General features: G+C 39.7%; 2 protein-coding genes across 3 annotated transcripts; one reads left to right on the top strand and one right to left on the bottom strand.

The window, feature by feature from the left end:
- Positions 1-2,743: 2,743 nt before the first annotated feature.
- On the bottom strand, positions 2,744-7,859 carry LOC118751323 (tetratricopeptide repeat protein 1). Of its 2 annotated transcripts, XM_036486108.1 has the most exons (3): positions 7,750-7,859; positions 7,117-7,693; positions 2,745-3,205 (listed from the first exon to the last, which is right to left on the bottom strand). In XM_036486108.1, exons 2-3 carry the CDS (start codon positions 7,689-7,691, stop codon positions 2,917-2,919), a joined length of 864 nt encoding a protein of 287 aa, XP_036342001.1. In that variant the 5' UTR covers positions 7,692-7,693; positions 7,750-7,859; the 3' UTR covers positions 2,745-2,916. The 2 variants fall into 2 exon arrangements, with proteins under 2 accessions (XP_036342009.1, XP_036342001.1); XM_036486116.1 differs by lacking the exon at positions 7,750-7,859 and having other exon boundaries at positions 2,744-3,205; positions 7,117-7,743.
- A 5,839-nt stretch (positions 7,860-13,698) lies between these two features.
- LOC118744660 (methionine synthase reductase) lies at positions 13,699-15,339 on the top strand. Its single transcript, XM_036477827.1, has 3 exons — positions 13,699-13,897; positions 13,956-14,111; positions 14,174-15,339. The coding sequence occupies exons 1-3, from the start codon at positions 13,757-13,759 to the stop codon at positions 15,299-15,301; spliced, it is 1,425 nt and encodes a 474-aa protein (XP_036333720.1). The 5' UTR covers positions 13,699-13,756; the 3' UTR covers positions 15,302-15,339.
- Positions 15,340-15,757: the final 418 nt, after the last annotated feature.

Genomic DNA, 15,757 nt, shown 5'->3' on the forward strand with positions numbered 1-15,757 from the left:
TACGTATATTGGCACTTTTGCCCGTTTCAATAGCCACACCTGAACGAAGCTTTTCATGCCTGAAAAGAATTAAAACCTACTTGAGAAATACAACATGTAAAGAAAGACAGCACCTATGAATATTCACAAAGATATACATTTTTCAGTTGACGGAGTTCTAGCAGAATTTAAAAAAAAAAACACGAAAAATTTGAAAATTCTTCCTTTCATTGATTTATAAGTAAAAAGAAAAATTTAATGTGTTTAAAATTATCAAAATGTTTTATAAATAAAGCGAAAAATTTAATACATATATGATTTTAAAAATTCGTGTTTGAAACTTTATTACGCATACATTCTTCTAAAGAGCCTTTTTTCTAGACCCATATTAGTGAAATATTATTCTTTGACATGTATCCGCCACTGAAATTCATGCTACCTGATCACGAGCAGTAATATTTTTCAGAAGATTTCATCAATCCACTCAAAGATGTCAAATATGATGAGCCTGAAAATTAATGCATAATCTCAAAAATGGGATTGACGAAACTAGGTTTCAGAACGGATGAAGAAAGTGATCAAAATTATATTTATGCTAACTGCTTATCGGAGTGCGGTCTGCGCAAGCCGAATTCAAATTTTTTGCATAAATTGGAAATTTTAAATTCGAAATTTGTTGAAGTTAGTGGTGATACGCCATACAAAAAAGAAGGTAGTTTCAATCATGATAAAAACAGGAGCGTTCCTTATCTCCCATAAATAGTCAAAAAAAGTCCGAAGTAGTCAGATTTAGTCCAAAAAGCGTTCCTTAACTCGGAAATGACAGCAAAAATGAGAGAGCAACAGTCAGTGAGAGTGACTCTCATCAGTCCGAAGTAGTCAGATTTAGTCAGAAGAATTTTTTCTGGCAAAATCCTGAAAAGTGTCAAACTCAACTGAATTTAAATTAACGGAAATTAAAGAATACGCTAAAAGTGAGCATAATCTAAAAAGTAAAAGAAATGAATTGATATTGGAAGAAGGCAAAAAATAATTGATATAGCAAGTATTTATTGTGCTTGTGCTTGTGTGAATGTGTTTTGTACATACATTTCTGTTCTTATTTGACGTTAGTTTTGTGGTTGCCATTCTTTGGACTAAAAATTTGGTTTTTTGCGTTCCTTTACTTTTCCTGTTATGTAAAAAGATAAGGAATGAACCTAACATAACAAGGTATAACCGTTCTCTCAATTTGTCGGCCATGATTTTTTTTTTTTGAAGTTTGCCAACATTAATGTGTGTGTGAGTTTGTGAGTAAATTTAAAAATTAAATTGTTTGGAAGCGTCAAGAATTTTAAAAGTGACTCTCAGCGGTTCTACCTTACTATATTTTTATCATGGTTTCAATAAACATCTTTTGACGGATAATAAAATTTTTTGAAGTTTCATAAATTGTGAGTGTTCTCAAAGGCCTTGCCACTTTGATAATATTAAAACAATAAATCGGAGTATTTTCTTTCCCACATTTATACCAATTTAAAAATATTTCAAATCAAAAATCATTATCAGTGCTTGGTTATTTTTTCACTTACGTGGTTCGCACCTTTTTTTATTAACCCTGGAAGTGCTTCGCTATGTCTGCGTGCTTGTTAGTCGAAACGACTAACACCAACTTAGAATTGAAATAACAAACATAAAAGAGTTAAAAACGAAAATACATTATATCAATTTTAGTTCTTTATAGTTTTTCAAACACATAAACAAATTATTAAATACATATTATTTTCTCTGTTACATATTATAAAAATGGTAAATGACTTCAGAGAGAGGTACGAAGCGAAACACGATTTTTGTTAGTCGAATCGACTAACGAAGCACGTCCAAGGTTAAAAATATATAAAATATGTAATGTTAAAGGAGACTTCATTTAAATTGTTCTTTTTATTTTATAACAAAAATCACGAGAACATGCTGTTATTTTTTCATTTTCTTATTTCGAATGCAATCTTGCGATTTAAAAATCTAATTCTAAAGAATACTCTTTCAAAATAAAAAATTTATAATCGCCAATTCCATATGAATAAATTGTTCTCATAACTTAACATGCAAAACAAAAACAAATTGGGAAAAATTATTTTTGTTTTGCTTTATTATTTTGGGAATATTTGTTCACATGAAATTCGTGATTCGTAATTAAGTTCGTGAAAATTTACTTTTAAATTTCTCGCCAGATTTTGGTTAGTTCACCATTAACTTCAACAAATTTCAAATTTAAAATTTCCAATGTACCTATTCCAGAAACTTGAATTCGGCTTGCGCAGACCGCACTCCGATAAGCAGTTAACATAAGTATAATTTTGATCACTTTCTTCATCCGTTCTGAAACCTAGTTTCGTCAAGCCCCTTTTGAGATTATGCATTAATTTTCAGGTTCATCATATTCGACACCTTTGAGTGGACTGATGAAATCTTCTGCTTAAAAAAAATATTACTGCTCGTGATCACGTAGCATGAATTTATTGAAATGTCATAATTTTATTAAAAGTTAAATGGTTAACAACGAATGTCATTAAATGAAACTACTTTCTTTTTTTGTATCATGGTGCTTAAGTAGAAATAGTAGAAAGTCTCGAATCTTCTTTTCCTTGTGAACAATATTTTCGAGCCCTAACCGCCAAAATAACGTATGCGACATTATTTTCAAAATTTTCCTTTTGATGCAGAAATGTATCTAAATGCTCTAGGAATATTTATGCATCAAAAAGAAAATTTAGAAAAAAATGTCGCATACGTTATTTTGGCGGTTAGGACTCGTTTTAATTTACAGCCATTGTTTAGCCTTTTTAAATCACACATTTATTTTAACGGATATTTACTTAAATAGCTAATATACATACAAAAATTACAATTGCAAATGGTAGCTGATACTTTGGATCACATTCCAGACTCTCTGGTTGACTACCTAGGATTTTGTTGAAAATTTACTGAGTAAGAACCTGTCGAAGGATCCTGCTGCATTTGAAAGTTGTCTGTGGATAGACCGAATGGCTTAAGGAACATATTACCAAGATCCTTTAATTTAGACATCATTTCTGTTTTCAAACGCTCATTGCGTTCATTAATTTGTGCGGGTAGATGTGCCACAGCTTCTTGCGCCTCTCTTTGGTTTGGTTCCAATTCACACACTCGCTTATAGTCAGCCAACGCATCTTCCAAACGATCCTCCTGCTCACAGAGCTTTGCTCGCCTGTTATAAAGGAGTATAGACTATTAAATTAGACAACATTCCCACGACAGCCGGTTCTACGTACCGGAATGACTCGGGTTTCACCCGACCAAGGGCTGTTGTTTCGGCGATCTAACCCCGTTTAGGTCGGCGAAGTATCTCAGAAGTTGTCCGTCCATAGGGCAGCATTCACTACGCATTCTCCTACTCAGGGCTGGCATCGAGTCAAACCCTGGGCCAGAAATATACACCTGCTGTGTATGCCGAAGACGTTTACACCACAACTCCACCTCAGTCAAGTGTAATGCCTGCGAGGGGTGGAGTCACCTCAGGGTCTGCTCGGGACTACGGACTCACAGACAGTGGACCACGTCGTACGTGGCCCCCTGTTGCTCAAATAGAGCAGCCTCCACGGCAACCCATAGTCCGCCCGTGCAGCCCCACACACTCACACAGCAACCACACACAGTCGCCACAACACAACAACATACCACAGCCACCACAGACCACATAACACACACAACTGCACCACCACCCACACGCCGCCGCCAACAACTCTTGGTTCCCCCTACAATCTGCACGGTATGTCAGACCAGAATATTCCGTAATGTGACATCAGTCAAGTGCAACACCTGCCTTGGCTGGTGCCACTTTGGGGCATGTTCAGGTCTGCGCACCACGCGAGATTGGACGGGGAACTTCGAGGGCCCGTGTTGCGCTGCCCGGTCGCTGGCATCAATTGCGACGCCCCCCAATACCACCACAGGGAGGCAATCACCCCAGCAGCACACACAGCCAACGGCGGCAAGAACTTACACCTCACTCACACCCCACATCACAACACGTCTCCCGAACCACATGAAGCTCCTCCAATTCAACTGTAACGGGCTACAGAGCAAGATTGAGGAGATAACCGCCTTTATGTGTCGGCATGGTATATTAATAGCTGCGGTCCAAGAGACGAAGTTGCACAGCAATTCAACTTTGTTGAATTGTGCCGGGTACAACGTGCACCGTCGAGATCGCGAGCGAGATAATGGTGGTGGCTTAGCGTTCATAAAGCACCACACCGTGCAGTATCGTCTTATCGAAGCAGACATCGACCGCAGGGATACCACCCTAGAATGTCAGGGCATCGCTATCCGGTCAGGCGATGTCGAGCTCGAAATATTTAATATATACATACCCCCTGTCACCTGCTGCCCGGCAGGATATCACCCTGATATAGGTGCGCTCCTCAGAGGTGAAAACCGTATGGTAGTAGGTGACTTTAATGCGCACCACGATCTTTGGCACTCAAGCCTGTCAAACGATCGTAGGGGAACAGACTTGGCTGAGCAGATAGACGATTCGACATTCTGCACAATGAACGACGACGCACCCACCAGGATTATGGGTAACTGCAGTAGCTCGCCAGACATCACAATAGTCAGCGCTGGTCTGATAAACAGCATAACGTGGCGACCTATGCTGACTCTAGCATCAGACCATCTACCCATAGTCATCTCGATTGATAAACCAACCGACTTTGCCTCCGCCAAACACCGGACCTATGTCAACTTTTCTAAAGCTGACTGGAAAGGTTACGCGGAGTTTACTGAAAACACCTTCACATCGCTCCCCACACCAACCGACGTCCACCTCGGTGAACGTAAGTTCCGCAGGGCTATCACTGCTGCTGCAGCCCGCTTCATACCGGCAGGGTGCATATCGGACCCACGTCCAAACTTCCCTGCCGAAGCGGCTGTTTTAGCAAACGAGCGTGATAGCCTTCGTCAGGCCGATCCCGGAGATCCCCGTATCAGGAGCATCTGAAGACTTGCAACTTCACCTCTGGTGTGAGCAAGCTTTGGTCAACCGTGAGGTCACTGTCTAATCCGACGAAGCACGACGACAGAGTCGAAATTTCCTTCGGCGACTATGCTTCGTCGGACCCGGAGCGATGCGCGAGCTATTTTAGCCGGCAGTTCATACTGCATCCTTCGGTGGACAAAGCCAAGCGTCGAGTGACCAGAAGGCTGCACAAACTGCCAACAAATTGTGCCCCCCTTGCTTTCACTTGCGGTGAAGTTCAGGTGGCCATCGGGAAGGCGAAAGCCTCCAAAGCCATGGGTCCCGACGGTATATGCATGCTGATGCTGAAAAATTTGGGTCCTGCGGGGGTAGCGTACCTAACGGAGGTCCTCAATTTGTCAATGGCCACTCTCATCATCCCAGACATCTGGAAGATGGGGAGTGGTCCCACTGCTCAAACCGGGGAAACCTGCAAACAAAGGAGATTCGTATCGTCCGATTACACTCCTTTCCCCGGTAGCGAAGACACTCGAGGCCTTGCTACTCCCGTACTTCACAAATCACCTGACCCCAGCGAAGCATCAGCATGGTTTCCGTAAAGTGCACAGCACAACAACAGCACTTAACGCCATAAACTCTCAGATAACTCGTGGCCTTAACCGTAACCGTCCCTGTGAGAGAACGATTCTAGTAGCGTTGGACTTGTCAAAGGCGTTTGACACCGTCTGCCATTCCACGCTACTAGAAGATATAGAGGCCTCCTCTCTCCCACAGAGGCTCAAACGGTGGTCGGCAAATTATCTAAGTGGTCGACATTCGTCGGTAATGTTCAGAGACAAAACGAGTAAGCAGCGAAAAATAAAACAGGGGGTTCCTCAGGGTGGTGTCCTTTCCCCGCTACTGTTTAACTTTTATATTTCAAAGCTCCCTCAACCACCAGAGGGAGTCTCGATTGTCTCCTATGCCGACGATTGCTCGATTATGGCGACTGGGAATGGAATTGATGACCTGTGTTCGAAAGTAAACGGCTATCTCTCCGAACTTTCTCGCTTCTTCACTGCAAAGTGTCTAGCCCTCTCCCCTACGAAATCCTCCGCGACCCTGTTCACAACCTGGACGAAGGAGGTCAGGCTACCGCTGGGGATTCACGTCGATGACACACCAATTCCGACGGTGAATAACCCCAAAATACTCGGAGTAACTTTCGACAGCCTGCTCTCCTTCTCTGCGCACTCAACCGCTATTGTCAATAAAGTACAGAGCCGCAACAAGGTCCTCAAGTCGCTAGCCGGCAGTACTTGGGGCAAAGACAAAGAAACGTTGCTGGCAACATACAAGGCAATAGGCCGGCCGGTTCTGAACTACGCAGCGCCAGTGTGGTCGCCTGGGACTAGTAGGACGCAGTGGACGAAGCTACAGACCGCACAAAACACCGCACTGAGGACAGCGACGGGATGCCTCCTGATGACGCCTGAACACCACCTGCACGGCGAGGCGCAAATGCTCCCGGTGAAGGAGCACAATATAATGCTCTGCAAGCAGTTCCTGATTGGGACCCACAGAAGTGGCCACCCGTGCAGACAGCTGCTTGCAGAGGAGCCCTCGCCTAGGCACGTCAGGAGGCATCTATATGAACTAACGGACGAAGTCCAGAGGTTCATTAAGCAACCTCTGGACCCGACAGCCTACAGATAGGCCTTGAACGGCATTCACAGGGACTCAGTCTCGAGTTATGTAGACTCTAGACCTGTGAATGCCGTTCTAGGCACACCACCCCCGGACATTGACGAGACGGAGCTTCATCTGCCTCGGGAGACGCGCACCACACTTGCACAACTTCGCTCCGGCTACTGCAGCAGGTTAAACTCCTACCTGAGTAGGCTGAATGAGGATGTGCCTAATGAATGTCCGGCATGCGGAGAGACCCCACATGACTCGAAACATCTCTTCGCATGCCCGGCAAACCCGACATCCCTAACGACCTTGTCCTTATGGGCAAACCCCGCAGAAGCTGCACGCTTCCTAGGGTTGCCGTTAGTGGAACTTGACGACAACGACTGAGATACCAACCGATCTGGGCGGGGTTGTTGTAGCCGCTACAACAACAACAACATTCGATTATGTTAAACTACCTTTACCTCATTAATGCACGTACGTAACCAGGCCAAAGTTCAATTGCTTTTGAACAGTCATCTATAGCAGACTTTTTGGAATCCAACTTTATTTTGGCTGCCGCACGATTGCAATACAATATTGCGCGCTCTTTGGTACATGATGTCGGACAAATGTGCAGAGCACTAGTGTAAATTTCGATTGCACGTAGTGGTTCTTCTGCTTTAAACAGCTCATTTCCCTCCAACTTCATACGATCTGACTGTTCTTTGTTTTGTTGCAGCTCTTCGGAGCTCATAGTTTTTTCTCGTTCTCGAAGCTCTTCCACATCAATATCATCTGTGAAAAGTTTGGATGCCTCGTCGACGATTTTACTGTCCTCATCATTATCTTCAGTTTCATCAGGCAGTTTAAGATCGGCCTGCTGGCGCGTTATCTCCTCCATTTGCTCATTGGTTGTAAGTGGTGAAGAATTACAACTGGCGCTGTCCATTTCATGGGCGTCTTCAAACGGTAGTCTTGCACCTTTACTTTTTGGTACATCAGCAAGTGCATCATGGAATTCATCATCGCTATCTCTTGGATCAGTATTTCCAGACATTTCTTTAAGGTTTAAAATAGTTTAGTGAGGAATGGTTAATTAAATGAATTATTATTACTCGTTTATTGTTCCCCAGAGTTGGAAAAATATCGACGATACTATCGATATATCGATAGTTTGTGATTTACAAAAATACTTTCGATGTTTTAAAATTCGATACTATCGACTGTAATGCAAGATCAATAAGCTGATGCCACATAAAACTTTTGCTTCGCTTTACGTGACAGCTTCGCTTTGACAGATATGATGAATTGTATGAAAATGCACAAAGAATGCCACATAAATCGTTGAGGCTGCATCGCGAAGCGAAAAGATGGCCAACTCCCATCTTTTTGCGCGCTTTGACAATCAGCCGGTTTAATATTTATTGTGTTTCGTCCAAATTCGGGTTTTCATGCAGAAACATAAAACTTAATTACATTGGCGCGTATTCATAGTCCAGCAACTAAGTCGAAACTAACAAAGTTGCAACTTAAATTTAAGTACCAACTTAAAATTTACCTCTATTCATAGTCGCATTTCAGACTTCTACTAAGTAGTTTCGACTTAGGGCCTGTGCCAAATGATAGAAAAGAGAAAATTTTGGCGGATCAAAGTAAAAATTTGACATTTCTCGTGGTGAAGAAGAACGTCAGAATTTTACCTAGATCATGGGGCTAGGTAAAATTTTGACAGTTTATAACCATGTATACACATAATATTGCTTGGCGGTAATAAGGAGTGAACATGAAAATGAAAGCTGGAACAGCATAAAAAAAAGCGTACGTTACTTGCAAATTATAAAATAAATATAAATTTTAAGAATTTCAGCAACACACAAAAATAAAGCTTTCGCACGAGCGTTTGTTTGGGTTTTCAACTGTCAAAATTTAACTCTGCATTTGGCACAGCAAAATTCAATTTATTTGTACACCATAGCAAATTTTTCCACCCCGTCTCACCACGGAGAAAAAAGTTACCGATTGGCACAGGCCCTTATTAAATAATGTCAAGTTTGATTATCCGTTTATATAATTTTTATTTTCATTGCATGATTATGCAAAAGAATAATAGTACGAACACAATGAAAACGACGAGCTACAAACCACAGCTGTCAAATTATTTTAACACGTACTCTTATGTAGATAATTATTTTGGCGACGACCGGGCTACGCGACGGCTGTGGTTGTGGCCAGATTAGATCTATTTCTATTTTTCTGGCGACAGATAAGGTTCTTCCTCTTCTTTTATGTCAAACTCATACAAATTCATGATGTCGCTGCCGCGTTCAAAGAAATCATGTCGCCATCGACAAAGCGCTTAGATAATAAAGATGACAAATTGGAAGCTGTGGTCGGTAGCTCGTCGTTTTCAATGTGTTCAGAACTTAAGGTATCATTTTCTTGTTAATTGTGTGCAATAGCCAGAACAACCGCAGTGATGTGAAGTCGATGTTTATCGAAAGCATGCTGTGAAACATACAAATAGTATATATCTAAATGTTATGCACAAATTTACTTTAAAAGAACTAGCGTGAAACTGACTTATTATTTGAGATTTTTTCTAAATTATTCCAATTATAAATTTGTCATTTAGCTTTATTCGAATTGTAATACGCATTTAATTTCATCTTCCGAATAAAATGGATCGTTCTTTGTAAATTTTAATTGGAGATTATTCAATATTATCAAAATCACCCTCTACCAACTTAATTTTTACATATTTCGTCTGTTTTCCCTTAATTTGATAAAATACTTCTTCCTAGTTACGACTTGCTTGCAGCTGCAGCCGAAACTAAATTTTAAGTTGGTACTTAGCCAGAAAAGTCGAAACTAAGGCGACTATGAATAGCTTTAGTTGTGACTTAGAATAGTTTCGGCTTAGTTGAGTACTAAATATGACTATGAGAATAATTAAAATCCACAGCAACTTTGATGAGTAAAAAAGCGGTACAACATTGTTTTCTTGGCGTTCATTGTGGCATACATTTTGCGTCTGGCGCTTTGCTGGCAAAATTATTAATAGGAGCGTTCCTTATCTCCCAGAAATAGTCAGAAAAAGTCCGAAGTAGTCAAATTTAGTCCAAAAAGCGTTCCTTAACTCGGAAATGACAGCAAAAATGAGAGAGCAACAGTCAGTGAGAGTGACTCTCATCAGTCCGAAGTAGTCAGAAGAATTTTTTCTGGCAAAATCCTGAAAAGTGTCAAACTCAACTGAATTTAAATTAACGGAAATTAAAGAATACGCAAAAAGTGATAATAATCTAAAAAGTAAAAAAAGTGAATTGAAATTGGAAGGAGGCAAAAGATAATTGATATAGTAAGTGTTTATTGTCCTTGTGCTTGTGTGAATGTGTTTTTTACATACATTTCCATTCTTATTTGACGTTAGTTTTGTTGTTGCCATTCTTTGGACTAAAAATTTGGTTTTTTGCGTTCCTTTACTTTTCCTGTTATTCTCTTTTAGTGAGCGCATTTTGCTTACGCTCTGGCATTTTGACACTTTTCAGATTTTAGTCCAAAAAGATAAGGAATGAACCTAATGTCACGGAAAGCTACAAAGTTTTATCTGGCATCTGCTATAGGGTTCTGTCACACGGTCAGTATTTATTGACGTGATCCAAGTATCGCGTATTTATTGACGGCGTAGCATGCAGTATTGATGGATCGTGATCCGTATCGCAGTTTCTAACTATTTTGAAATCTGGATCGCGGATCGCAATACCGTCAATAATTATTGAACGTGCAGCACTTTCAAAACGCGATTCATACATTTCGTCAGTACATCTTTTACGCGTTCTGACCGACAACGAAAACACTTTGAAAACGTGTTTTGAAATTGTGGGCTTGCTTTTCGCACCGGCTGTTAGTGTTTTCGTTGACATATCGTACATCCTCTGACTACAGTTTTGCTATACAAAATAAATCCAAAATGCTTTCCCTCATTTTCTTTTCATTAGCAACCTCTTACTTTCATTCTTATTTTACTTTGGGCAGCGAGTTAAAAATAAATCCGAAATGGCGTAATAAACATGTAGTCTGTTCCAATAGCAGTCCGGTTTACAGGATTTAGTCAGAGCTTACAGGAAGTCGTTCCTATTGACATAAAACCTGTAAGTGGGAACACATTTCCTAGTCAGAAGTTACAGGATTTAGTCCGGAGTTTCTTTTCCTGTAAGTTCATGAAAAGTGTCAAACGATCAGCTGATTTGCATGTGCAAGCAAAAACTAACAGCGGTGAAAGCAAAGCACCTTATATTTGTAATAAAATTGAAGTAAACAACGAAATGTTTGAATATGTATAGATTTTAATAATTATTTAGTGATATTTCAGCTAAATCAGTGTTGTACAAATGACATGTAAACAAACCGACTGACGTTTTTACAGGAAATAGTGCTTTTTGCGTTCCTATGCACTTCTGCATCTGTTCTCCTTGTACTCTCATTTGAGAGAGTAAAATTGTAGTTTGACAGTTCCACAGGTTTTAGTCCGAAGTTCAAAGGAACAGACTAATAGTTGCACCGATAGTATTTAGAACTCAACGCTGAGCTACCACCATGTTGAAAAAGTCTTTCAATGTTATGAATTACACAGTGTATAATTATATAGCAAACATCTTAAAAAACATATACACTTATGTCTTTTTTATGCGGTATATGCGTTCCCCAGAAAATCGCACAAAAAAGTTCTTTACTTTCATACAAAAACAGTGGATGTGCTCCAGCATTTTCAAAAACCGCGCACAGTGATGCGCACAATATACATATACAGTAATAAACATTTTTGAGTACTCCTCGGGGGTAAAATCTGATCAGGGTTTATAATAGCCAGAAAAGACCGAAGTAGTCAGATTCAGTCCAAAAAGCGTTCCTTAACTCGAAAATGACAGCAAAAATGAGAGAGCAACACTCAGTGAGATTGACTCTCTTCAGTCCCAAGGTGTCAGATTTAGTCAGAAGAATTTTTTCTGGCAAAATCTTGAAAAGTGTCAAACTCAACTGAATTTAAATTAACGGAAATTAAAGAATACACAAAAAGTGAGAATAATGTAAAAAGTCAAAAAAGTGAATTGAAATTGGAAAGAGGCAAAAAATAACTGATATAGTAAGTGTTGCTTGTGTGAATGTGTTTTGTATATACATTTCTATTCTTATTTTACGCTAGTTTTGTTGTTGCCATTATTTGGACTAGAAATTTGACTTCTTGTGTTCCTTTACTTTTTCCTGTTATTCCCTTTTAGTGAGCGCATTTCGCTTACGCTCTGGTTGCATAAAAAAATGACTGTGGTATGAAAGGTGTTGCTCCCTTTCACCACTAAGGCTGAGTGGCACAGGTAATTTTGTAAACAAACACTTTTCTTATCATTTTAAAAAGATAATTGCTATTTATTTTCCAATATTCAGATATCCAGCTTGTAGCCGGATGCAGTAGCTTCTGATGTTCACTAAAATCTACTTATCATATTGTAACAGCTCCGGGTAATGGACCATTGAATGTGTTGGCTGAACTTATGACCGCCATGACCAACGCACTCGCGAACCAAATGCGTGTTTTGAATTTATACGGTAGCAATTCATAGCAATTGCTATTGCATTTGTGTATGATTCATATTTGTTTGATGTTAAGTATTTTTGAGGAGTTCCTCAAACTTGGGTGTGCTTACAGGCTAACCTAATATTTGCGGCTTGCGTTTTGATATGCACGCCGTCGAATTTGTTTTTTTTGCGTTACCCGAAATTGGCTTGCGTGCGTTTGCATTTGATGTCATTGAGCGAAACGTCAAATCAAAATGTCACGCAGAACAAAAATTGGAAATTGAAGGAGTGTTCGCTATGCAAAAAATTTATACAAGTTGGTACCTATTGTTACGAAATCGTGTTCGTTTAGCCAAAAGCCCAGTAACACTTGCAAGGAGAGAGCACAATTTTGACATTTCATTTTGAGGGGAAGTGGCAAATTCCTGCTGGGAAAAAATATGCTTCATATGCATATACAAATAAGCATATTGCACAAAAGCTTATACTTCTATTTCACACCAAAGCTACACTTTTTGCAAGCAAATTTGCAGAGAAGCAACACGGTGCCGCTGCTAAGGGAGCGGTGCGAGAGAGACAACTGCCAGTTTATCGAACTTTGTATTATTTAATCATGGGCGCAATCTTGTATTCTATCATTCTTGTCGGGGACCAATTGGTGAAAAACTGCGAAAAGGTTTATTACTGTATATACTGTGGTGTGCATGTATACACATAAGTTAAAGAAAACCAATGCGAGTGGATGTTATACCATGTTCTGACCGACATCGAAAACATGTTTTCGTTGCTAAAACTGGTTTTCGACCTAAAACTTGTGTTTTCGACCTAAAACTTGTGTTTTCGTCCATGTAAAATCTGTCAAACGAAAACTAGTTTTCGTTGAAAACTACTTGAAAACTCATGTTCCACTCATTCCAATCGGCGTCTTCACTTCGAAGTGGAAGTCATATTTTGTCATCTTTAATACGCTATTTGAGATTTATTTTTAATTGGCTGGTCAAAGTAAAATAAGAATGAAAGTAAGAGGTTGCTAATGAAAAGAAAATGAGGGAAAAGCATTTTGGTTTTGTTTTTGTGTAGCAAAAATGTAACCAGAGGATGCAAGAAATGTCAACGAAAACACTAACAGCCGGTGTGAACAGCCTTCAGTCCACAATCCCAAAACTCCTTTTCAAAGTGTTTTCGTTGTCGGCCAGAACGCGGTATTAGAGAAAAATTAGTGGTTATTGCTAAAAGGTATAATAATTACATGGATTTCAGTACCAGAAGAACTGAAATCAGCAAAGGTAAATATTTTCTCTATAATTGCTGCATTCTATTAATTGCTAACCCGATAGCATTCTTCTGCTTCAAAGCAACTGTCAAAAATTTGAGTTTATGACATTCGATACTAGCACTAGGGTGCTGTATTCCAAAAAAGAATGTTTTAAACTATCGAGTAAAAAGTATCTGTATTGAATGCCAAAAGTATCGATATGTTACCATATCGTATCGAAGTTCGTGTCCCTAGCTATACTATACGTGCTTGAGGTTTTAAAAATCAGCAAGGAAATGGTTTGTGCAACTGGATCATTTAATTGTGATGTCGATAAAGTTGATATAAAAAATTACGTATTAGAAAAATATGTACCAACAAAGCTGTCGGAGCCAATTTACACCGTTTCCTATGCAGATGATTTGGAAAGCCTGAGGGTGAGTAACCAATTAGTTTCATTTAAAATGTAAAAAGTGAGTAATTCATTATAAATAGTTGACGAAGCATGCCCAGCTACAATGTTCAGGACTTATTTGGCCCTTTTGTCGAACCGGAACCTTTCCCGTGGAAGTGCCGATTAAGGGGGTACAAATGCTGGCAGTACCGGATATAGCGAAAGAAAAGTGCATAATGGAGTTAACAACGGAAATGGTATCGTATGAACAATAGGATCGACTAGTTGATGTTAATAATATGAAATATATTATCAATAGCAAATGGAATGTGATTATTTTCAACCAGGTGATACTATTGCTGTATTACCATCCAACAGCAGCAGAGAAGTCCAAGCACTGCTAGAGCGTTTGCAATTATCAAATAAATCTGATAGCTCATTTCAACTGCGAATTTCATCAAAATGTACTAAGAAAACGGCGAAGCTACCACCATACATTCCATCACATTGTACTCCTTATCAACTGTTGCGCGATTGTCTCAATTTTCATGCCATACCAAAAAAACAGTTCCTAATTACTCTAGCCAACTGCTGTGGGGATGCAGATGAGCGTGCATTCCTGAGTTGTTTATCCTCGAAAGAAGGGAGCGCTTATTACAACGAGCTTATCTTAGAGCGTGGCTTATCATTATTGGAACTGCTGGAGTTGTGTCCCTCATGTATACCTACACTAGAAATTTTAATTGAGCACCTACCACGTTTGTTGCCGCGTCCATATTCGATAGCCAATAGCCCGCAAACTAATGAAATAAAAATTATATTTTCAATACGCGCACAAAACCCAGGGGTGACCACAAATATGTTAAAAACCTTGGCTACACCCTTGTTAAATGGCACAGTTGCTGAAAAGTTGCCCGAGATCACAGTGTATCCGCGACAAACGAATCAATTTCGCTTTACTGAGCAAGAAGCAAGTGAAAACAATCATATCCTGATTGGTATTGGTACAGCCTTAGCACCCTTTTTAGGGTTTTTGAAGAAGAAGGAACAATTGCTGGCAAACGTTGCTTATACCTCACTAGGCGATACCTGGTTTTTTGCAGGCGCTACAACTGAAGCAAGTCTGCCACACAGAGATCGCATATTAGCCATGGAAAAAGGTAATGTGCTACAACGGTACTTCGAGTGTCTGTCACGCGTGCCTAGTGCTACTTATCGCTATGTTCATGACCAATTACTAGCTCATGCAACAGTATTTGTGGAGTTTTTGATGCAAAAGAATACTATCTTGTACGTCTGTGCCGATGGTGGTTCGATATCAAAATCGATTGAGGAGGCAATTACAAAATGTTTAACACAAGTGCAGCAAATAACACGGGAGGAAGCTTCATTAACGTTAAAAACGTTCAGAGTTAGTGGCAAATATCGTGAGGATTTGTGGCTGTGATAATTTTTTTGAATAAACACAAAAAATCGTTAAAGCTACATATATAGTACATTTCGTCGATGCTTTTGCAAAATCGCCGTTGTGGCAAACATAACATCTGGTAACCCTGAACTCCAGGCATAGAGATTTATGCATACAAATCTTATAATCTTTATTAAAACAACAAATTTGTAGAATAATAGCTAGAGAAAATGCCGCCTACCAAGGCAATGCCTTCAAAGAAAAAACGTTTTTTCGCTCTCCTGTAAATTTGAGTACCGTAAGATAGGCGGTTTTGCAATTGGTCCATAGGCGATTTTGCTAAAACATCGACGATATGTATGTACGCATTTTTTTAATTTCTTAAAAATAATGCAATATGTTAATTGTATACATTGCATGTATACATACATATGTACATAGATACAGGGTGTCCTAGACTACCCGTCCACCCCTTTTAAAATTGATCACCATGGG

The sequence above is a fragment of the Rhagoletis pomonella genome, unplaced genomic scaffold, assembly GCF_013731165.1.
Source record: "Rhagoletis pomonella isolate Grant_MI unplaced genomic scaffold, Rhpom_1.0 Rhpom_scaffold_00001, whole genome shotgun sequence".
NCBI classification, from domain to species: domain Eukaryota; kingdom Metazoa; phylum Arthropoda; class Insecta; order Diptera; family Tephritidae; genus Rhagoletis; species Rhagoletis pomonella.